The 24,290-nt window shown below is 49.2% G+C and overlaps 2 protein-coding genes across 2 annotated transcripts in view; both read right to left on the bottom strand.

Moving 5' to 3' along the window:
* Window positions 1–24,290, bottom strand: part of FBRSL1 (fibrosin like 1) — a 412,476-nt gene that overhangs the window by 4,053 nt on the left and 384,133 nt on the right. The gene's annotated exons all lie outside the window — the stretch shown is intronic.
* On the bottom strand, window positions 709–15,442 carry ANHX (anomalous homeobox). The gene is made up of 9 exons (XM_065903796.1): window positions 15,194–15,442; window positions 12,909–13,036; window positions 10,087–10,210; window positions 9,153–9,369; window positions 8,643–8,763; window positions 7,213–7,505; window positions 3,646–3,793; window positions 1,066–1,150; window positions 709–795 (listed from the first exon to the last, which is right to left on the bottom strand). The coding sequence occupies exons 1-9, from the start codon at window positions 15,440–15,442 to the stop codon at window positions 709–711; spliced, it is 1,452 nt and encodes a 483-aa protein (XP_065759868.1).

Genomic DNA, 24,290 nt, shown 5'->3' with positions numbered 1-24,290 from the left:
GGTGAGGGGCAGAGGGCAGAGATGCCCATGTGACACTGCTGATAAAACAGAGCCATTTGAAAGGATCTGAATGTCCATCACCAGCGTCCTGATGCATGGATTAGTGCCCTCACACTGTGAAATGTGGGCCCGGCCTGAGAGGGGCAGGTGTCCAGGACAGTTAAGTGAATGGAGGGCAGAGAGTCAGAACAGTAAACTTTAATTGAACAGAACATTTGCTGGGCAAACACACTGAATCACAACCCTGGGCAAGGCGCCCCCCCAAGCCTGGCAGGCTCTTCCCCAGTGCCTCTGTGCAAACCCCCGACTCAGAGATGCCAGAGGTTGCCCACACCTCTCTCACCACATCTACTGGGAGGAGAAGTCTGGCCTTGTCACAGGACAGGTGGGAGGCCCGAAGGGCAACATCCCCGCTCTGAGAAAGGCCTTCACTGCCCGGAACCCACCCTGGAACCTGACTGCAATCCGCTGCTGCCTGCATAGAACAGACCCATCTTTGACTTCTCACTTCAGGAATGTTTCTCAGACGCTTCTTCCAATACAGGAAATTGACAACCAAACTATTCAAACAGGACATGGGGGGCTCAGCTGAACCCCCAGGGAACTCTGGGGACCTCCTTCTTCAGTAGGGATAACGCTCTGTTACTCGAGTTGCTGGATGTCCACAGCTGCTCCCCTGGAGCACTGGCCAGGCTCCCAAGGGGCAGCTCAGTCCAGGCTACCCCCTGAAAGCTCCAGGAGCATCCTGGCTCCCCAGAAGGCGTCGCTGGAGGTCTGCCCGTCAGACCACTGCACCTGGGAAGCCAACACAGTGTCACACACGGAGACGCCTTCTGCCGGCTCTGCCCTCCCACTTGGCACTCCCAACCCTGGGACTCACCCCTCTGGACTCAGTAGGAAACCCTGCCCCAGGACACTTGCTTCCCAGCTCCCCTTCCATTGAAGTCCGGCCTCCAGACGTCCCTGGCTCATTTTCAGCTCTGCCCACTTTAGTCACTCTGAAGTCCCAAGCTGGGGACCCAGGAGTCAGGAAGGAAGCCCACAGTGCTTGTAGGAGGGTCTCACCTGGCTGGAGGGAGGGGGCTGGCTCAGCTCCACGGCAGACATGGGCTCAGGGAAGCCTGATGGGGCCGGTGTCAGGTCTGAGGGGCTGGAAAAGGGACGGTGTCAGGACAGGCCCTCTGCCAGGCCCTATTTGAGGGCCACGCTGTCCACCATGAGCCCCATACTCGGAGAGCTTTCTACCTGTCTGAAGCCCTTCCAGGTGACAGGCTCTCCGGGAACAGCCTCCTCCTGCAGGGCACTCAGGTGGGCAGGATGCTGGAGGGGCCTCAGGACACCTCAAGCAGGGGGCTCAGGTAGTCAGGGAGCGAGCACACCAGGGCAGGCTCACAGAAGATGGGGTGGTGAGCGGAGCCGGAAAGGAAGCGAGGGTCACAAAGGGACAGGCCTGAGGCACGCAGAGGTCAAAAGGCCCTTAGAACCAAATCAAGGAGAGCAGCAAGGGGGAGCAGGGCATGGACAGGTGCAGCCACTCAGGACAACAGTCACGCAGGCCCTTGAAGTCACACCACATCCACCCTGTGACCTAGTCACCCCACTGCTGGGTGAATACACCCCAGGGACACGAAGGCAAATGTGCAGGCCACTGTGTGTGCAGCAAGGCTGACAGCAGCCCCAAACCAGCAGCTCCCAAATGCCTCTAGCAGGTGATGTCAATCCATACCAAGACTAGGACTCAGCAAGAAAGAGGAAGGGGTACTGATACACACACCAGAAGGGATGCGGATACACACAGGAGGAGGGGTGTTGATACACACAAGAAGAGGGGTGTTGATATATACAGGCGGAAGGCTGTTGATACACACAGGAGGAAGGATGCTGATACACACAGGAGGAGGGGTGTTGATATACACAGGAGGAGGGGTGTTGATACACACAGGAGGAAGGGTGTTGATACACACAGGAGGAAGGGTGTTGATACACACAGGAGGAGGGGTGTTGATACACACAAGAAGAGGGGTGTTGATATACACAGGAGGAAGGGTGTTGATACACACAGGAGGAAGGATGCTGATACACACAGGAGGAGTGGTGTTGATATACACAGGAGGAGGGGTGTTGATACACACAGGAGGAAGGGTATTGATACACAGAGGAGGAGGGATGCTGATGCACACAGGAGGGGTGTTGATACACACAGAAGGAAGGGTATTGATACACACAGGAAGGAGGGTGTTAATACACACAGGAGGAGGGATGCTGATACACACAGGAGGAGGGGTGTTGATATACACAGGAGGAAGGGTGTTGATACACACAAGAAGAGGAGTGTTGATATACACAGGAGGAAGGGTGTTGATACACACAGGAGGAGGGATGCTGATACACACATGGGGAGGGGTGTTGATATACACAGGAGGGGTGTTAACACACACAAGAGAAAGGGTATTGATACACACAGGAGGAAGGGTATTGATACACACAGGAGGAAGGGTGTTAATACACACAAGAGGAGGGGTGCTGATACACACAAAAGGAGGGGTGTTGATACACACAAGAGGAGGGATATTGATATACACAGCAGTAGGGACAGGTCTCAAGCAGTCAGGCTGAGTGAAGGAAGCCATACAATAAAAAAAGGGTAGATGCTGTATGATTTCACTCATATGAAATTCTTAGAAAATGCAGCTAAAGAAAGCAGGCCCTTGGTCCTGGGGAGGTGGAGGTGAGGGGTGGAGGCAGATGGAAACAGCTCTGTGGCCCATGACCTAAAGCATAGTTATGGTTTGTGATGAATACATGTCACACTCAGAAAACTGTCATTTGTACCATCTTAACATGTTTGTACTTTACGCCCCAGCGAAGATGTTTTTAAACAAGGAATCAAGGTTATCAGATCAGATCAAGGATGAGCTGGAGCACAGGAATCCAAAGGTGAGAAAACCAATGGAGAGGCGACCAAGCAGGCCCAAGGTGGCCCTGTGGCTGCTCCACTCCATCCGTCTTCTGTTCATAAACCCACATGGTCTGACTGTTTCCACAACCAAAGCCTGTTTCCTCAGGAGGTTGCCCCCCTCCTCTCGCATGTCCCCCAGTAATTCTGCCCTCACTGGGCACCTGATCTTCAGCTCCTAGATTTGGGAGACCCCAAACCCTGGGGACCCTGTCCTGTGACCCTCTATCATGGGCTCCCCCTCCACCAGAGGCCCAGCACTCTCCTCCTGTGAAATCTGAACCACTGTCACGCCCCCATGCCGCAGTGTGCAGCACATCCCCTACTCACAGCCCTCCCAAGCACCTTTAAAATTATAATTCGGAGTATAAAAGCAGGCTCTTGATGCTGTCCAGAAACTGAAACTATCTTTGGGGAAAAGAGGATGCCTGAAAGAGGCTGCTGGAGCCCAGGGAGACCTCTGGGGAAGCCCCATCCACGTGCCTGTATCTGCTCCTGTGCTTCCAGGTGTTCTTTTGTCCGAGGGAAAAACTATGATCATGTAGGATGGGGGAAATGTTGAGGTTTCCAGAAATCCATAGGTAAAGGACCTCATCTGCCCCGTGGGAGATGGTGAGTCTCCCAACCAGGCACCACCCCATGCGTGGCCCGTAGGAAGTGTCACCTGAAGCCTGTAGCTCGGCACTTACTTCTGGGTGAGGATGAAGCTGGGAGCCTGTGCCGGGGGCTGGGTCACCAGGAGGTTGCCCGCCTGTCGTTCTGCTTGGTTACCGCAGGAACCTGGATCCTCCTCCAGGTATGTGCCCTGGGGGTTGACGCTGGGAGGGTCAGCGAATCCTGCAGGGGAGGAAACCCCACAACCCAGAGCTGGGAGACGGAAGCACAGTCCGCATGCAGCCCAACACAGAGGTCCGCCAAGAGGCAGTGTCCAGTCTGCCAGCTCCCCCCACCCCCCGCCTCAGCTCTGCGTTGAGGAAAGAGAAGCCACTTCTGTCCATCTCAGTGGCTTTTTCAGGCTTCCAGAGACCAAAACAATGTCAAATTTCACTGGCTTCAAGTTTTGTCATTCTAGACCTCAAACCAGCCCAACAAAGACTCAGCATCCCAATCTGCCCACATTCACCGCTGCCGTATGAGGACAGACTCCTCGGTGCCTCCCTGCTTCACGACAGGCTGAGCCCAGCCACCCGCCGCTTCCCTCCCCTTTTTCCTTGGGTTCCACCTTGACTTCACGGCAGTGCAAGGTGTTACTCCCTTGCCCCACCCTTTCTCTTTACTTAAAATGTTGTAGAAAATCTCTCAGGGTGACTTTCACTCTAAAAAGGAAAGCCACATGGACTCAGTCCGTTCCGGGCTGACATTGAGGAGCAAAGTAAGCTAAGAAGGGAGGTCCATTTGTGCCCTAAGTCCATCCGGGCAATAAAACTAGCAAGCGTCCTGATCTCAGACCCCAAACAACAGTCCTTCCTCCTGTCTGCCATAGCAACCATCTAAACTGTCAGCTGCTCAGACCTGCCGAACCGTTTGGTGTATGACTACCTCCACCTCTGCTGTGTCTTCTTCCCACAGAACTTCAAAGATACTCTGAGGTCCACGAAATATGGTTAAGTGCAAATTTGAACATTTCAATTCACACAGAATAGATCAATGGGTTATAGCTTCTTCCTCTAAGAGTAAGGGAAATAAAAAGCCCCAAACCTAGGACAAAGGGAGTGTCATGGGAAAGGCAATTAGCAGGTGGGAGGTGTCCGTGTTCAGCAGATGCAGTGCACACGTCCAAGGCCATGGTGGTGAGTGGGGTGTCTGAAGGGAAGCCAGGGCGTAAGCAGCGGTCAAGGACCCTGAGGAGTTTGCAGAAAGGGAAGGAGTTCAGGTGGTCAGCAGGGAGATCCCCTCTTCCCAGTATGAGGCTGGCCATTGCCTGTCCTGACTGCAGCCTTGTTAGTACACATGGACAGGAAAAGGTCTCTGAAATGAAAGACAATCCATTCAGATGGAAAAACTGCCTCAGAGAAATAAGTCTCCAGGCTCTTCCACTTTAAGGCCCCACCTCTTCCTGTTTCCAAGGAAGGACCTGAATCCACCATCTTCACATTTCCTCCTTCAGGCAACAAAACATATTTACTGAAGCTTGTAAGCAGGATACTCAGAGAGGTATAGATATTGCATCTATAAAAATAACACAATCTATGAAGAAAGGAAAATCAGAATTAAGAAAAGAGAGCTTAGAGTTCTCTTAAAATACATAACTGTCATAATATCAGAAGATAGGACTTCCCTGGTGGTCTGGTGGTTAAGAATCCACCTGCCAATGCAGGAGACATGGGTTTGATTTCTGGTCCGGGAATTTTCCACATGCCAACTAAACCCATGAGTCACAACTACTGAATCCCACGTGCGCCTATGGCCCGTGCTCTGCAACAAGAGAAGCCACCACAATGAGAAGCCTTTGCACTGCAACTAGAGAGTAGCCCCTGCTCACTGCAACAAGAGAAAGCCTGCACACAGCAACCAAGACCCAGTGCAGCAACAATAAGTAAATAAATGTTTTTTTAAGAAACTTAGAAGATAGAGTTTAAGACAAAAGCACATACAATAAAAAGCAACTTTTTTAAAGGTAAGCATTTTGGGAGATTGGCCCAGGATTTCCAACATCCAAATAACATTTGTGCTGTAAAGAGAGAACTAGAAGGAGGAAATCATCAGGAAACTATCAAAGAAAGTTACAGAAAATGCCTGGAGCTTAAAGAAGACCTTGCTCTCTCTTTAAATTGAAAGTTTAACAACAAAGTGATTTTAAAAGACTCACACCTAGGACCATTACTGTGAAATGTCAGAACACCAAGATTTAAAAGATAAAAAGATTCAAGAAAGGAAAAATATGTAAAACATGTAAAAATCAGAATGACATCTGACTTAAAATGACAACATTGGATGCTGTAATGATATGCTGCTTTCAAATTTCTAAGGGAAAAAAGTTTGTTTTGAGCTCAGAATTTCGTCCCTAACAAATCGCAAATCAAGCATGAGGGAAGATTAAAGACAATTTCAGAAGATGCAAGGAATCAGAAAATTTACCTTGCAGTCACTCTTTCTTGTAAAGTTAAAGACAAGTTCTAACAACAAGAGTCAAGAAAGAAAGAACAAGACTTGCAATTAAGGAAATACTGAAGTGTAATTTCCCTGGTGGTCCAATGGTTAAGATTTCACCTTCCAACGCAGGGGACATGGGTTTGATCCCTGGTCGGAGAACTAAGATTCAACACTGAAGCAAACCCAGGTGTTCTCAGGATGATGGCTCCATCCCAGGCCTAGGGAGGCTGCACTTGGATGGGGACAGTGAGAAGGAGGCTCCCAGCAACACGTCTTCAGAGGTGATGCTTGAAACACTGGGAGAAGCTAAGGACGTGATAAAAGCAGACAATGTAAGAAAAAAGAAAGGCAACGAGAAACTATTAAGACATTACATATATATATATATATATATATATACACACATAACCACAGAAGAGGGCTTCCCGAGTGGTGCTAGTGGTAAAGACTGCCGATGCAGGTAGACATAAGAGATGTGGGTTTGATCCCTGGGTCACGAAGATCCCCTGGAGGAGGGCTCGGCAACCCACTCCAGTATTGCCTGGGAAATTGCAAGGATAGGGGAGCCTGGCGGGCTACAGTCCATAGGGTCACAAAGAGTCAGACATGACTGAAGCGACTCAGCACGCATGCATAACCACAGAAGACTAAGAAATTTAGGTGACAGGCTGAATTCAGTGCCAATATCCTCCTTATATGCTTGGATGTCACAAGGTGCTATCATGTTTGGTGCACAAAATATATACCTGACTACATTTTTGTTAAGGGTATGTATAGCTACAATTACAACTAAGAAAGAAACCCGGACAAGAGGGTAGAAGTCCGAGCAGCTCAGCCCTCCTCTGTGCTAGCAGACATGGACAAGCTAGTCACGGGGACTGGATGCAGGGTTGGCAGCCATTCCACTTCATTTCAACTCTTTCCTCACTATCCTATTTTTTTAGTCACGTGCGCATTTTACTTTGAAAACAAAAATAAATGAAAAAAACATCCAGCTGTTCGTGGGAAGAGCCTGTTCCAACTGCACTGATTTGTGGGTCTAATAAAATACATGGGATTCAAGCAGAAAGTCCTCGCCCCTCAAAATCCTGCCCCTTCAAATGAGACACATGCCGTCAAAGTATCTGATGTAGAAACACGTGGTCTGTCTAGAGTGGACTCACCTGAGGGGCTGGGCTCCCTGAGGGTGGCAAGGGACACAGCCAGAGCAGCGTCTGTAGGGCGCATGGTGAGGTTCAGCCCATGACTGTGGATCAGCTGCCCAGTCTGGGAGGAAGCTTCCTTGGGGGATGCCAGAGCAAGAGACATCAGCCATGACTCAGGGGCAGCCAGAGAAGGGTCCAGCATATCGTTGGCAGCAGCCAGAGGACAGAGACCAGGGCCAGAGCAGACAGCGGAGAGAGTGGCTGGGTCACGGTTAGGCCCCTCCTGGTACATCTCACCACCCTGCAGAGACCTGGGGGGACACAGGGAACACCACCCCTTGGTGGGCAGAGGGTCCCCCAGGCCGGGGTAGGGGGGCCTGGGAGGACATTCCAGCTCAGTCTGGGAATCTGGGCTTGGATGGCTGTGGGGCCCACCACATTCCCAGTCATGCTGCCTTCACCATCCTCCCTGGGGCTGCAAGAGTAAAAAATATTACTGCTAGAAACCTAAGATACATTAGCAGTTTATTTACAAGTGCTTTCAATGAAGCATGGTTCTGCAATACTGAAAGCTGAAAATGATTAGGAACAACCTCACGTTTGAGTGACTATATGAAGGTGAATCTTAAAGGACTATTAGGCAGAAATTAGTAATTCAAAGAATTAACGTTCCACCAATGCTCACTGTGTCTCAGATGATGCTTCTGGTCTTTGGTTAACAATCCCCCACCTCTATCATCTGTGTGACGAGCTGCATGGCAGGGCTTATCACTGTTCCCATTTCACAGATGAGAAAAGTGAGACACCAAGAGGTCATGGGAACTTGCCTAAGGCCACATGGGTAGTGCTGGCCTGAATGTGAGGTGCCAGCCCAGGTGATGTCATGCGAGATGCTAATAACATAAGGGTAACAGGGAAAAGTGGGCACAGCTTGATGGTTTACATAGCATGGACATGACCCCTCACTTAGACTCAGTCCCCCTGCTGGCCAGCACACCCGCTGGCTCACAGCAGTCTGAGCAGCGTCACAGGAGTGGCAAGATAAAAGTGAGACGCTGCCTGAGCTGTGGGAGGAACTTACTAACTTAGGGGTTACTAACTTAGAGATATACCAACCACACCAAATGTTAGAGATAAACAAACCAAGAGGACGGCCATTTGCCTTTAGGAGATAGGTCTGCATGTTTTTCTGTTTCCCCATTCTCCAAAATTTACATGAAGTCAGGCTGTGAGTCAGGCTCCAGGAAGCAAGTGTGCTGCATATGAGGTGGGTTCCTTGCCCGTGGCTCCCCCTCCTACCTGGGGTCACAGCCGTCTCTGCCCTCAGCCATCACAGACTTGGTCCCAGGGTCTGGCTGGCGTTCCTACGCCCACCCCAGTCCTGGTCTCCCACTGAGGGTGGGGAACTGAACAGGGAGACAGTCTCCTGGCCTATGTGCATGCAGTACCTGGGAGCCAGTGACTTGGGCACAGTCTCGCCTCCAGAGAAGTCTGGGGTCAGAGCCAGCGGCTCCCACGGCCCTTGGGTGGTCTCCAGGGTCTGTAGAGGCCCACTTTCCTCAGGTCCTGCTAAAAGTCAATCAAACGGGAGGGGAGGCTGGGTGATGCTTGGAGTCCCAGCCTCTTTCCCAGCAGATTGAGAGCAGTCATGCTGGTTGCCTGGTGCTCTTTGTTTGACCCTTCATCTGTCTTTGTTCTGAACTGAAACCCATGATTATGAACCCAGGACACCCCAGTTCTGGTGCTTGGCTCACCTCCCCAACTCCTGGGCCTGACCTCACAGTAATCTCTTAACGCAAAATGCTGCTGCAGCCCACCCAGGCCACCCTGAGCCCAACCTGACTCTTAGCATCAGTGATCTCACTTCCCACAGGGTGAGGTGCTGAACATGCAGACTGGAGCTGGAGGAGGGGGCCTGGCTGGTCCTGGATACCGGTTTTGTCAGAGGGGCCACTCACTCGACCACTGAGGCCTGTCCACAAGCCCAGAGCCAAGGTGGGGGTGGCCTGTTGGCTGCGGGGGGCGGTGCCGACTCGCCTCCCCCGACGTGAGGTCTTCTCCTGAGTCTGGGGCTGGCGCCGCACGCTGCATCAGGGCCTTCTGGCGCCGCCGGTAATTGGCAAACCAGTTGTAGACTTGCTCCGTGGTCAGGCGCATCTGAGAGGCCAGGTCCTCCTGCCCCAAAACAACCCGCCACTAGCCCAGCCCACTCCCAAGCCGAGAGGCTGGGGCACCAAGAGGGCAAGCCACCACCCAGCCAGCAGCCACTCACAGCCAGGGGGGCTCCGAGCAGCTGGCAAACCAGATCCTCCCGAGGTGCCACCCAATCACTCACCCTCCGCCCGCCCGTGCCAGAGCGTATTGGCCACGACCAGCCCTGTGACCAGGCACCTCTCAGATGTGAACTGGAACCACTGGCCACAGTGCCCTGCTCTGGGGGAGCCCAGTTGACTGGACGCGGGGAGGAGGGAGCAAGCCAACTTTCCGAGCAGCAGAATCTGAGGGGGCAGACTCTTGCCCTCTCCACCCCTCCTGCTGGAGCCCCGGCCTCAGCGAGTGCTCAGTGAGTGTCTCCTGAAGTCACACCGACTGACTGGGCATTAAGATGCCTGTATTGAAACTCACTCCCCAGCCTGTGCAGGGTAGACACGCAAGGGCTGCCGGCCAAAGGGCGCCATCCCCAAGGGAGTTCAGGGTGGTCAGAGCCCACCACCTCCCTGGCAGATAGGCCACTAGGGAGGGTGTGGATCTCCCCCCAAGGGTGGCAGGCCCCCAAGGGTGTTAGTCCCCCACCTAACAGTGGGGGTGAGTCACCCAAGGGTGGGCGTCCCCTAAGGATAGGGAGTGCTGGTGAAGGGGAGGGTGCCTGGCCACGCTCATATCTGCTCTTACCCGCTCAGCCTTGCTGGGGTTGGTGCTCACGCCCGAGGCAAAGTCCTGCAGCTTCTGGCGAACTTCTCTGGGGAAGTTCCGGCTCTTGAGGCCGTCGGGGCAGAGGGAGGCGGGTGGTGGGTTCCTAGAGGAGGACACTGAGGAGGTGGTAACAGACCCCTGCTCCTCTGGATGCACCTGTTTTGTCCCCCTGGACTCTGCTCCTTTCACCAGCCACCCTCCTCCCCAGAGTGTGCTGCAGGCCCTGGATCCAAGCCCTGAGCAGGGAGGGGCCTGGTGGTGCCTGGGCCCACACTCCACACTCTCATCAGGGTTCCCAGCACCCCTCACTGACCAGTGGCCCTGACTGCTGAAGCTGGATGATGAAGACATTGAGGTGGGTTATGCTATCCGCTTTACTGACTGTACAATGGAAATTTTTTGCAAAAGGAAAAATGACAGGGGGCTTCCCTGGTGGCTCAGTGGTAAAGAATCTGCCTGCCAATTCAGGAGACGGATTTGATCCCTGGTCTGGGAAGAACGCACATGCCACGGAGCAACCTAGCTCAGGTACCACAACTACTGAGCCTGTGCTCTAGAGCCTGGGAGCCACAACTACTGAGGCCCAAGTACCCTAAAGTCTGTGCTCTGCAACGAGAAGCCACAATGAGGAGCCTGCAGAACACAACCAGAGAGTAGCCCCCACTCACTACAATTAAGGCTTCCCTGATAGTTCACTTGGTAAGGAATCCGCCTGCAATGTAGGAGACCCTGGTTCGATTCCTGGGTCGGGAAGTTCCCCTGGATGAGGGCTAGACTACCCACTCCAGTATTCTTGGGCTTCCCTCATGGTTCAGCCGTCAAGAATCCGCCTGCAATGCGGGAGACCTGGGTTAGATCCCTGGGTTGGGAAGATCCCCCCGGAGAAGGGAATGGCTGGCTACCCACTGCAGTATTCTAGCCTGAAGAACTCCATGGGCTGCATGGGGTCACAAAGAGTTGGGCATGACTGAACGACTTTCACTTTCACTGCAACTAAAGAGAAGCCCGAATAGGAACAAAGACCCAGCAGAGCCAAAAATAATTTTAAAAAAAAAAATGTCATATAAGTAAACAACACCGGTTTTCTACAAGATTTGATATCCAAATACCAATTGAAAAATCCCCATGAATCACCCCATACATCCCAGTGAAGCTCCTTCTCACATCTATCCCCAGCCTGTCTTGCCCATCCCAGTGAGAGACCACCATGTCCCGGCCAATCAGGCCAAGAGCCTGGGTTTATTATCTTACCTTCTACAATTCGTCCAACCTATCAGCAAATCCTCCTGAGTCCATCCTGACACAACCCATTCCCAGCCACGGCCCCTCTCAGAACCTCCAAGCACCTCCTGTCTGTCCCCGCGCTGACCACCAGCTGTGAAGTGTATCACCCTCCTCATGCCCAGGGAGCACCGTCCCTGTGCTCAGGCCTCACCCAGGATCTGTGGCCCTGTGCTGCAGCCCCCACAACAGAGGACCACCGACCCACAGCCCTCTACTGAGCTTGTCCTGTCGCATTCCTCGCTCTGTGTTAGGGGATCTGCTTTGTTTCCCAGTCTCCTGTCCGTCACCCACATCCAGGTGCAGCTCCAGGAGAGCCCCAGGGGCCTCTTCACAAACACAGCAAGCTGCTCCCCAAGTCCCTTTGCTGAACCACCCTCAGGCAGGCCCTAAAAACCTACAGGGAGGGGACGGACAGCAACCCTTGACAACCTCCAGGCCGATTAACTTCTGGGTTCTGAGGACGTATCTGGTGGGCACTGTGAGAAAAATTCTGTCTGATCCAAAAGGAATCCATCCATCTCTTCCTCCATCAACCAGGCTCTTGGCTCAGCAACTCCTGTCACTTCGGCCTTCAGGAGCTCAGAGCGAGACCTGCAGCCTCTTCTGGCCGGTGGAGAACACCCAAATAAAGAACAAAGGCTCTGCAGCCTCAACGTCTAAGCTGGAATCCTGCCTTTGCGTCTCTCCAGCATGTGACCAGGTGAGTCACTAATTTCTCTGTGCCTCGGTGTCCTCACCCATGAATGGTGATGCTGGTGATGGTTATAACTGGTAGCCATAATGTTTACTTAGTGCTGACTATGGTCATGGTGGTGATTGTTATTAACATCTGTTCAGTAGCTATCATGTGGCAGACTGTCTTCTAACCAGGGGTCCCCATGTCTGATGATCTGGGATCTAGTGTCTGATGATCTGACGTAAAGCTGATGTAATAATAGAAGTAAAGTGCACAATAACTGTAATATACTTGAATCATCCCGAAACCATCCCCCTTACCCCTGCACATGCACTGGTCCCCGGAAAAATTGTCTTCCACAAAACCTGCCGCTGGTGCCAAAAAGATTGGGGACCACTATTCTAAGCATTACATGCATCTCACATGGTGCTTACAGCACCCGCATCTCCATCTGTCTTTAAAAGGTCCTGCAGCCCTGAGGAGCTGCTCGGAAATCCCAGCCAGGCGATGGGCAGAGCCTGACCGTGGGGACTAGCTGACATGAGGGGCATCCCTCCCACAGGAGGAAAGTGAGGTCAGGGTGCCCACCTACTGACTCCCTCCCTGCAAGGTCCTCACTGATGGCAGCGGCTCCTGGCCTGGGTCCTGGGAACGGCTGTCCAGCCTGCCCTGTGGGACAGAGTTCCCACAGCCGAGCAGGCGGCGAGGAGGCTCAGTGTCGGGCACTGACATCACTGTTTCATCTTGCCTCCCTCCCTCTACTTCGCCTCAGCCCTTCTGTGGTTCTGGAAGGGAAATCCCTCGGGAGCCCCCAGGAATAAGTGCCAAGACCAATGCATACCTCTTCCGGCACCGGAACTTCTGCACCGGCGTCAGTGTGGACACGCCGAGCCTCTTCATGGCCAGACTGTAGTGGATGTCATTCCAGAGCTGCACCAGCTTGGAGCTGCCACCCGGCACCTGACACCCCTGTGGACAAGAGCCTCCTGAGACCCGCACCCTCCCCTGCCCTGGAGCCCCATCATCCAGTTAGTTACCTGAGCCTAAGACCAGCCTCCCACTGGCGCCCAATAGTGAGAGCATAAGCGCCATGGCTGGGCTCCCCACAAGGATTTCGGGGAACCCCCGGGGGGCACAGTTCTCCTCCACCCTCACAGATGAGGGGCAGGCAAGGAGAAGGCCACCTCTGGGCTGTGGCCACAGCATAAAGGAGGCAGAGCTGTGCTAAGGACTATATATGAAGGATCAGATTTGAGGGGCCTGAGGTGTGACCCCCGTCTTGTATGAGAGGTCTTTCCCACCAGCTGGGTGGGTCCCTGGGTCTCAGAGAGCACATTCTGAGCTGAAGGGGATAAAGGGGTCATGATCATGCCACTGATGGCATCCCCAGTGTGACATGGTCATGTGACCAGACTTTTGGAATGGCCAAAGATCCTGAGGACAGGCCTCCCCTAGACACAGCCCCTGTGCTTTAACCCCAGTGTTCTCAGGACCATTTTGGTAAGGGAGGTGCTCAGAATTGCTTGGCTTTCTCTCCACAGCAACAGAAAAAGCCCATTTTGCTGGGTCGAAATCTGCAGTCTCCTGCCAGGATAAAGGAGCATACCCAGGGCACAACCTATGGGCAGAGAAACCACCTGGGGCCTCCCCATCTGCAGGAGTGGCCCTTGGCAGGAAACACCCTTTTCTGAGGTGGTGGTCCCATGGCTTCTCTCAGGTCTCGAGACATGTTACTTCTAGACAATCCCGAGTGAGTTATGGTCCCTCTCCTGGGAGTTTTTCATCACATTTCATCCTTGACTGCCTAACAGCAGCTATGACAACTCTATGTGTTCATTCATTTCATCTGGCATCGCTGGAAGTATGAGTTCTCTTATGTTTCAGGTGTTGGGGATCCTTTAAGGAGCAGAACTGATGCGCCCCCTGCTCCTGGGGCCTGTGGTGCAGGAGGGGAGGCAGACAAAACACAGGTTGAAAAATAAACAGGTTTCTACTTATGAGCTGAGGAAGGAGCCATAGAGGGGGAGGAGGGCTCCTTTATATCCTTGACAATAAAGGAAGCACTAGCTATACAGGGTGACATTTAAAGCAGAAACCAGACACGTAGGAAAGCTCCAGCCACACAGAATGGGGCTCCATTTCCTCTGGCAGAGGAAATGACACCTGCAAAATTCAAAAGAAGAGGCTCTCAGGAGTTCCAGAAACATCAAGAAAGCCAGCATGACAAAAGGGGGGCAGGAAGGGACCAAAGACTGGAGAGCAAGTCAGCACTGAGCACACACCATGGTCCCATCTGCAGTTTTAAAACTCCCTCTAGCTGCTAGGTGAGGAACAGATGGAGGGGGCAGGAGAGAACATGGTGGGGGGCTGGCGGGAGAGGGAGCCAGGTGGATGCCGCAGGGCTTGGGGGAGAGGGAGCAGAAACAGAAAGAACTGGAAAGAACTGAGTATCTTGAAAGTAAACACAGCATGAATTATGCATAGATGTACATGCATACATGTATATGGAGTGAAAAAGAGAAGCACTGGCCCCCAAATCTCTTATTAAAACATTTTGAGCCACACATAGTTTGGAATTCAGAACTTCACACATTTTAGGAAGTAACACAAGTATACACTACAGAATTTGCACCACTCCAGTATGATCTGGGGCAGGCAGCATCGTGCAACCAAACATACCACCATTTGGATAGTAAAACGTACCGCAGTAACATAAAGTGGATAAAGACATCAAGAGCTTCATGTGGACATAGCTCAGGTTTTCATGCCAATTGACTTGAGGTTCAAAGTGCCACCAGAGGACTAACAAACATACTTTTGATTTCAGAGTTCCCGAATGCAGACCCACAGCCAGGGGACTGAGAGACTGGGTCTGTTTGCTTGTCTCACTAACTGGGATGCCAGCTTTTCAAGCCAGGACCACGAAGATTCCAAAACTGGACAGTCTCATCTTCAGTTACTAGGCAACTTAAAACTTAGTAGAGAGAGAGAGTGGGCCATCCCGGCTTGGTTTATGGCACCTCTCCACAAGCTCCTGCTGACTCTGGGCATTTCTGTGGTGTTTAGGATGGTGATGGCTGCTTCCCCTCTCTTCAACCCCCACATCCCCCCAACTCCCATCTCTACCTCCAGCAGCCGGCAGGCGGCCTGGTGCTGCTCCTGCTGGGCCAGCACGCTGGCACACACCAGGGCCACATCCGCATTGTCCAAGAGGTACAGGCGGAGTTGGCTGTCCAGCACAGCCGTGACCAAGGGCTGCACCTGGGTGGGGTCGTCCTGGACCTCACGGCACAGCCTGCCTGCGAGGGTCACCAGCTCCGGCAGGGGCAGGCTGGGGCTCCCGTTTCCCCTCAGCAGTTGCAGGAAGCTCTGCATCGCCAGGCGGGTTGGGCCCCTCTGCAAACAAGACGGCAAGTCAGGACCACGGCCTGCCCATGCTGATCAGCTGGCCGCACATCTATATTCGGCCAAGTCTGCCAGGCCTCTCCTGCCATAGGTACTTGTGGCGACAGCAAGAGAAGGCAGGGGCAGCGGGGACTGGCAGAGTTTCCCATGAGTCTCCACAACAGTCCAGATCCTGGCTGCGTGTTGTGGCTGCAAGACTCCTCCTCACTCCTCACTCCTGGAATCTCTGTTCCCTTCGTGCCCCTTGCCCACATTACCACCTCTCTGTTTCTCATATTTTAAAACTACAATCTGACTATGTATATACTACACCAAATGGAGAGAGCCTCCTTAAGCCTTACGGCAATACTTAAGTCTGGAAGCACTGCAGGAAGGACCCCTAGTCTCCACTGGGTTCTGAAAAGGACCCGGTGGAAGGAGGAGCTGTAACCACCTCCCCAGCCCCACACTAGTAAGCACTTTCTCAAACGTAAGGTCCAGACCTGTGTTCCAACTACCTGAGGGCTATGGAACAGGCTGCTGGCAGCCAAATTAAAGGTGTACTTAGCAGATGCTACCAAACCACTTTCCACACCCGATGTGAGAATCTGAACAGACTTGCCACGCTCCCTGGCAAAGGGTCTGGCCTGTTTCCACCTCTTGCCCCCCTGTACCACCTACAGGAACGCGCGCGCGAAAGGGACGCAGGACGCGCCCTCGTCGCCGCTCCCGGACCTCGGCGCCTTGAGACGGGCTCCTGTCTCAGGACCCCACCTTTCTTCCCGGCACGACGGGCAGGGGTCCGAGATCTCGCATCCTTCGAGAGACCCAGGTTTCCTCTCGGGCAGACTGCCCCATCCCACCCCCCACCGTGCTGCAGGAAGGGCAGGGAGCAGGCTAAGGGCCAACCTCACACGAAGAGAACCCTGGAGCTGGGGAGAGAAATGCGTTGGGGAGGGGCACCCGGAACACTGAGAGCACCCGGCTCCGCGGGGATAGACGGCTCTACCGCGCCGGCCTGCCTGAATACTCTCTGCCTGGCTGTGGCCCTGCGCCGCCCCACCTCTCCGGGTGCCCCGCTCCCTGTGGGGGCCAAGAGGCCTCCCTGGCCCCCCACCAGGACTTGAACTCAGTCACAGTACCCCATAAACCCCCCGGACGGCCCCCATTCACCCACCTTCATCCAGACGCCCCCAACTCACCCCCCTTAGCCAGGCACTGGCTCCCAGAGTTCAGGCTCAGCACGCAAATCCCCGGAGGCGGTTCGGAGGTGCGGTAGCTACAAAGTATCGAGGACTTGGCCAATCCCTGAGTACCTGGCCGGGCGACCCTGGCCTCGCCCTCTCCTCCTAAATCCAGGGGGCCTGGGGATCAGCCTTGGTGCGGGGGGTTCTAGTGGTTCTGGCAGTTGTTATTGAGTCGAGGGGTTCTTGAGGGTCCGTGGGATTAGGGGGCGGGGGGTTGCACGGAAGCCAAGACCTTGAGGGGCTGGCGTCGGAGGCTCCAACTAGTCTGGCCCTTAGGCCCTTAGGCCCTTAGGCTGGGTTGGAGGAGAGGGTGTCACGACCCCCAACCCCTGCAGCAGGAGGAAGCTGTGACCCTGGGCTGACCCCAAGCAACCCGTGAAGCTCTGCGGAGCCAAAGCCCCGCTGAGGTCGCAGCCGGTGGGGCAGACACTCCCCACCTGCCCCTCGTGCAGGAGGGATCCGCACCCCAGCCTGGGCCGCGCGGGAGGGGGTCCCTTCAAGGAGCCGGGATCGTAGGGGAGGCCCCAGTAGATCCCACCTCCTGTGATCCTGGGGGTGCATCTCTGCGCCGTGAAGAGGCCTTCACACGGTGTGGGACTCAGGACCCGAGTTCTCCACGCCCCTGGTCCACACGCAGGGGAAATCACTGAACTGCCGCCATCCTTGCTGAGACACATCTGGTACAGGTTACAGTCTTGTGAATTTTGCACAAGCTGAAAGGCACCCTAGAGATGAGGCCAGGAAGACTTCAAGCTGATTTTTCTTTCTTTTTCCAGTTTTAAAGTCTTCAGTGCATTTGTTATAATATTCTGTTTTAAATTTTAAGTTCTTTAAGTTTTGTTTCTGTTAAGTTCTGTTTTAAGTTTTGCTTCTGTTTTGAGTTTTGGTTTTTTCGCCTTCCAAGGCCGGTGAGATCTTAGCTCCCCGACCAGGGACTTGACTGCACACCCTGCATTAGAAGGCAAAGTCTTAACCACTGGACTGACTGACAGGGAAGCCCCGCGAGTTTGTTTGTGTTTGTTTGTTTGTTTTTAATATTAATTTTTATTTATTGGCGAACGAATTCTCTCATTGTGACACCAGGGCTTCAGAGAGTGTTGCAGGCTCCAGAGCAGGTGGGCTGAGTAGTTGCTGAGGGCAGGCTTAGTTGCTTTTTGACATGTGGGATCTAAGTTCTCCAACCAGGAATAGAACCCGTGTCCCCTGCATTGCAAAGCGGATTCTTAACCACTGGACCAATAGATAAGTCCTGTAAGTTGGTTTTTAAATGGAGGTGGAGGCAAAAATTCTCTGACACCAGAGCTTCCACCTAAGCCTTATGGGCAAGAGTTTGGCAGAAAGAGAAACATTTCAGTGTTTGTTCACAATCTAGAAACAATCCAAGATCTGGTGGAAATTTCTGGTAAATACATCAAACTTCAGAAAGGTGGGCTCAGGAAGGTTAATTAGTAGTTGTGCAGAGAAAGAGTGCCTCCTGACCCCTACTAGTGATACATTGTTTCTCAAAAACTACCTGTTACAAAACAAGGTGAGTGCTATGAGCCAGTCTGAAAAGTACAGACATGAAATGATACATGCCACATTGGTAAACACTGTTGCCACTGGGTGACAAATTATTTATCATTTTTATTTGGCTTTTAAATTTTCTTCTTTTTGCTTATTCATGTTTTCTACTTTTTATAAAAAGATAATTGGTTTTTCTCCTTTTAAGGTTCTTTTCAAGAAGTGAAAGAAAAAACACAGACAACAGGGCTGGAAGAAGCAATCCCCACCTCCACCCCCCAGTATCCTATAGCAGACATGGGTGATCAGAGGCAATGAGAGCTTTGCTGCAGGAAACCCTGCCGCTGTGGGAATGCGTTCCCAGGTCCTTTCTCCAGGGCCAGCTGGGAGCTCAGTGACAACATTCCTGGTTGCCGTCCACCCATTAAGCACCAGTGAAGTTAAAATGTCAGTGGAACCCAAAATGTCCACGTACCTACATTATAAAATTAAATTTAAATGTAATTCAACAAATGTTATGATTCTAATTCGTTTCTATAAAGTCAGTTGTTTTTGTTGTTGTTGTTGGCTGCCAGATAAGAAGTTACTATTTATAAACATTGTCTTATTTGAGCCTCCCAACCCCCCTCTGGGTGAGAGTTATGTTCTCTCATTATGTTCTCTTAGTATGGGTCCAGTGAATTTTAAAATTGTTTCCACCTATAAGTGACCTCCTTTAAATGTAAGACTCAAAAGCTTACATTCTTAACATAAGCACATACTCTTTCTTGCTGCTTCTTGACCAGAAGTGAGTTTTACTAATCAAAGGATCAACTTTCAGTACTATTTTTCTCTTCTACATTGGTTTTTATTGGAATAAAATTGCTTTACAATGTTGTGTTAATATCTGCCGTACAGTGAAGTGGTCAGCCATATGCATACATCTATCTCCTCTCTCTCTGGACCTCTTTTCCACACCCCACCCATCTAGGTCATCACAGAGCACTGAGCTGAGCTTCCTGTGCTTTGTAGCAGGTTCCCACTAGCTATCTACTTTACACACGCTAGTGTATAATATCATGCTTCTCAGGTAGCTCAGCTGGTAAAGAACCCGCCTTCAATGCAGGAGACGTTGGTTCAGTTCCTGGGTCAGGAAGTTCCCCTGGAGAAGGGATAGGTCACCCAGTCCAGTGTTCTTGGGCTTCCCTGGTGGCTCAGATGGTAAAGAACCCACCTGCAATGTGGGAGACCTGGGTTCGATCCCTGGGTTCGGAAGATCCCCTGGAGAAGAACATGGCAACCCACTCCAGTATTCTTGCCTGGAGAATCCCCATGGACAGAGGAGCCTGGAGGGCTACAGTCCATAGGGTCGCAAAGAGTCAGACATGACTGAGCAACTAAGCATCGCATAGCACAGTGTATATATCAACCCTAATCTCCCCATTATTCCCATACTCCCCTTCCTCCCCTGAGTCCACATGTCCATTCTCTACATCTGTCTCTATTCCTGACTTGGAAATAGGTTCATCTGTACCATTTTTCTAGATTTCACATATATGCATTGTTACATGATATCTATTTTTCTCTTTCTGGCTTACTTTACTCTGTATGACAGACTCTAGGTCCATCCACAGCTCTACAAATGACCCTGTTTCATTCCATTTAGTGGCTAAGTAACAATCCATTGTATATATGTACCACATCTTCTTTATCCATTCATCTACCATTGGACATTTAGATTGTTTCTGTGTCCTGGTTACTGTAAATAGTGCTGCAGTGAACATTGGGATACATGTGTCCCTTTGAATTATGGTTTTCTCAGGGTATATGCCCAGTAGTGAGATTACTGGATCATATGGTAGTTCTATTAGCTTCCTCAGGAACCTCCATATTGTTCTCCATTGTAGCTGTATCAATTTATAATCTCACCAACAATGCATAGTTTCCCTTTTCTCCACACTCTCTCCAGCATTTATTATTTGTAGATTTTTTGATGATGGCCATTCTGACCTGTGTGAGGTGATACCTCATTACAGTTTTGATTTGCATTTCTCTAATAATTATAATTAGTATAATACTAATTACAGTAAAATAATAGAAATATAAGATAGAAATATAATGATCATAATTAGTGATGTTCAGTATCTTTTCATGTGTCTTTTGGCTATTTGTATGTCTTTTGGGGGGAGATGCCTATTTAGGTCTTCCATCTATTTTTTTTGTTTGTTTGTTTGATATTGAACTCCATGAGCTCTTTGTATATTTTAGAAATTAATCCTTTCTCCATTGCTTCATTTGCAAATATTTTCTCCCAGTCTGAGGGTGGTCTTTTAGTCTTATTTATGGTTTCCTTTGCTGTGCAAAAGCTTTTAAGCTTAATTAGGTCCCATTTGTTTAGATTTTATTTCATCACTCTTGGAAGTGGGTCAAAAAAGATCTTACTGTGGTTTATGTCAGAGTGTTTTTCCTATGTTTTCCTCTAAGAGTTTTTATAGTGACCAGTCTTATTACATTTAGATCTTTAATCCATTTTGAGTTTACTTTTGTATATGATGTTAGTGTTCTAAATTCATTCTTTTAGATGTAGCTGTCCAGCTTTCCCAGAACCATTTATTGAAGAGGCTGTCTTTTTTCCATTGTATATTCTTGCCTCCTTTGTCATATATTAGGTGACCATAGGCATGTAGGTTTATCTCTGGGCTTTCTATCCCATACCATTGGTGTATATTTCTGTTTTTGTACCAGTAGCATACTGTCATTACTGTAAATTTGTAGTATAAATTCAGGAAGCCTGATTCCTCCAACTTTGGTTTCTCTTTCTCAAAATTACTCTGGGTATTTGGAGTCTTTTGTGTTTCCATACAAATTGTAAGATTTTTGTTCTAATTCTGTGAAGAATACCACTGGTATTTTGATAGCAATTGCATTGAATATTTGGGTAGTATATTCATTTTCACAACATTGATTCTTCTAATCTAAGAACATGGTATATATCTCCATCTGTTTGTGTCATCTTTGATTTTTTTCATCAGTGTTTTATAGTTTTCTAGTGCATGTCTTTTGCCTCCTTATGTAAGTTTATTCCCAGGAATTTTCTTCTTTTTGTTGCAATAGTAAATGGGATTGTTTCATTAATTTCAATTCCTGTTCTTTGTTGTTGGTATATAGGCATGCAAGAGACTTCTCTGCATTAATTTTGTATCCTGCAACGTTACCAAATTCATTGATTAGCTCTAGTAGTATTCTGGTGGCATCTTTAGGATTTCTATGTATAGTATCATATCATCTGCAGTGACAGTTTTACTTCTTCTTTTGCAGTTGTATTCCTTTTCTTTTTTCTCTCTGATTGATGTGGCTACAACTTCCAAAACTATATTAAATAAGAGTGGCAAGAATGGACATCCTTGTCTTTGTTCTGATGTTAGAGGAAATGCTTTCAGCTTTGAGAATGATGTTTGCTAGAGAATGATGTTTGCTGCGGGTTTGTCATATATGGCCTTTATTGTGTTAAGGTAGGTTCCCTCTGTGCACACTTTTTCAAAAATAGGTGTTGAATTTTGTCAAAAGATTTTTCTGCATCTATTGAGATGAACATATTGGTTTTATTTTTTGTTACTATGGTGTATCACATTGATTGATTTGCATATATTGAAGAACCTTTGCATTCCTGGTATAAAACCCACTTGATCATGGTGTAGGATGCTTTTAATGTGTTTTCTTTGCTAATTTAATGGATTCTCTTTGCTAATACTTTGTCGAGAATTTTTGATTGTGTTCATCAGTGATATTGATCTATAATTTTCTTTTTTTGTTTTATCTTTGTGTGGTTTTGTTATCAGGATGATGGTGGCCTCATAGAACAAATTTGGGAGTGTTCCTCCCTCCACAATTTTTTGAAAAATTTGTGGAGGATCAGTGTTAGCTCTCCTCTAAATGTTTAATAGAATGCACATGTGAAGTCATTTGGTTCTGGATTGTTGTTTGTTGGAGGACTTTCAATTACAGTTTCAATTTCATTACTTAGGATTGGTCTGTTTATATTTCCTAGTTTTTCCTGATTCAGTCTTAGAAAGTTGTACCTTTCCAAGAATCTGTCAATATCTTCCAGGTGGTCCATTTTATTGGCTATAGTTGCTTATAGTAGTCTCTTAAGTGTTCTGCCCGTAGTCTGAGTCCCCGGTCGGGAAAGAAGACTCCTCGAAACAATGCAACTTGCTATAGGGGAATTTATTACTGACTTGAGCCAGGGCCTCCCGCCCTCACCAAGGGTGTGAGGACGAAAAGGTCCGGAGCCCCAGTTCTCTCGGGTATTTATTAGGTCAGAAAAAGCAGCAGGTAGTTGGCGCAAGCGGATTGGTTACACAGTTGCAAGGCAATTTTTGTTGGCCCAGCGTGGGGCTTTCAGCTTTCCCCTGATAGGTTCCCTTTCTTCTGGCTAGGCATATGTTGATTGGCTAACTCCAGGAGGCCTGATAATTATGTTACCCCAGGAAACCAGGCCTACTTCTAATCTAAGCTGCCTGTCATGGCGTTAGCTGTGACAGTCTCACATTAAGATCCTTCATATTTCTGTTGTGTCAGTTGTAATTTCTCCTTTTAGGAATTTTCCCTTTATTAGAAATTTTCCATTCCTAATTTTATCAATTTGAGTCCTCTTCCTCTTTCTGGATAGCCTGGCTAAATAAAGATTCATCAATTTTGTTTATCTTCTCAAAGAAGCAACTTTTACTTTTGTTGATCTTTGTTATTGTTTTCTTCATTTCTGTTTCATTTATTTCTGCTCTGATCTTTATGATTTATTTCATTCTACTAACTTTGGGTTTTCTTCATGCTTCTTTCTTTAGTTGATTTAGGTGAAGATTACATTGTTTGAAATATTTTTTGCTTCTTGAGATTAGACTGAATTACTATAAACTTCTTAGAACTGCTTTTGCTGTGGTCCATTGGTTTTGGGTTGTTATGTTTTTGTTGTCATCTGTTTCTAGGTATTTTTTATTTCCTGTTTAATTTCTTCAGTGATTACTTAGCAGCACACTGTTTAGTCTCCATGTGTTTGCATTTTTACAGTTCTTTTTCCCCCTGTAATTGATTTCTAATTTCATAGTGTTGTATTGTGGTCAGGAAAGATGATTGACATAAGTTCAGTTTTCTTAAATTTTACAAGGCATGTTTTGTGACCCAAAATGTGGTCTATCCTAGAGGATGTTCCATGTGCAATTGAGAAAAAAGGGTATTCTGCCATTTTTGGGTAGAATATACTATAAATATCAGCTAAGTGTATCTGATCTATTTGGTCATTTAAAGCTGGTGTTTTCTTATTTATTTGATACTCTGTCCACTGATGAGAGTGGGGTGTGGAGGTCCCCACTATTATTGTATTACTGTCCATTTCCCCTTTTATGGTTGTTAGCATTTGCCTTATGTATTGAGGTGCTACTACGTTGGGTCCATATTGGCTGTGCTCAGTTGCATCTGACTCTTAGCATCCCAATGGACTGTAGCCTGCCAGGCTCCTCTGTCCTTGGAATTTTCCAGGCAAGAATACTGGAGTGGGTTGCTATTTCCTTCTCCAGGGGATCCTCCTGACCCAGGGATCAACCTGCATCTCTTGCATCTTCTGCACTGGCAGGCGGATTCTTCACCACTAGTGCCACCTTGGGTGTGTAAATGTTTATATCAATAATTGTTACATCTTCTTTCTGGAGTAATCCCTTGATCATTATATAGTCCTTACTTATCTCTTGTAACAGTATTTCTTTTCAAATCAATTTTATCTGATACAAGTATTGCTACTGCAGCTTTTTTAAAATTTCCATTTACATGGAATATCTGTACATCCCCTCATTTCGAGTCTGTTTGTATCCCTAGGTCTAAAGTCTCTTGTAGACAATATACATACAGATCTTGTTTTTGTATCCATTCAACCAGTCTGTCTGTTGGGGCATTTCATCTATTTACATTTAAGGTAGTTATTGATATGAATGTTCCTATCACCATTTTCTTAATTGTTTTGGGTTTGTTTTTGTGTATCTCTTTCTTGTTTTCTGCCTAGAGAATTTCCTTTAGCTTTTGTTGTAAAGCTGGCTTGTTAGTGCTGAATTCTCTTTTTT

This window comes from Muntiacus reevesi, chromosome 13, assembly GCF_963930625.1.
Source record: "Muntiacus reevesi chromosome 13, mMunRee1.1, whole genome shotgun sequence".
Taxonomy (NCBI): Eukaryota; Metazoa; Chordata; class Mammalia; order Artiodactyla; family Cervidae; genus Muntiacus; species Muntiacus reevesi.
This window is presented reverse-complemented; position numbering and strand designations above follow the sequence as displayed.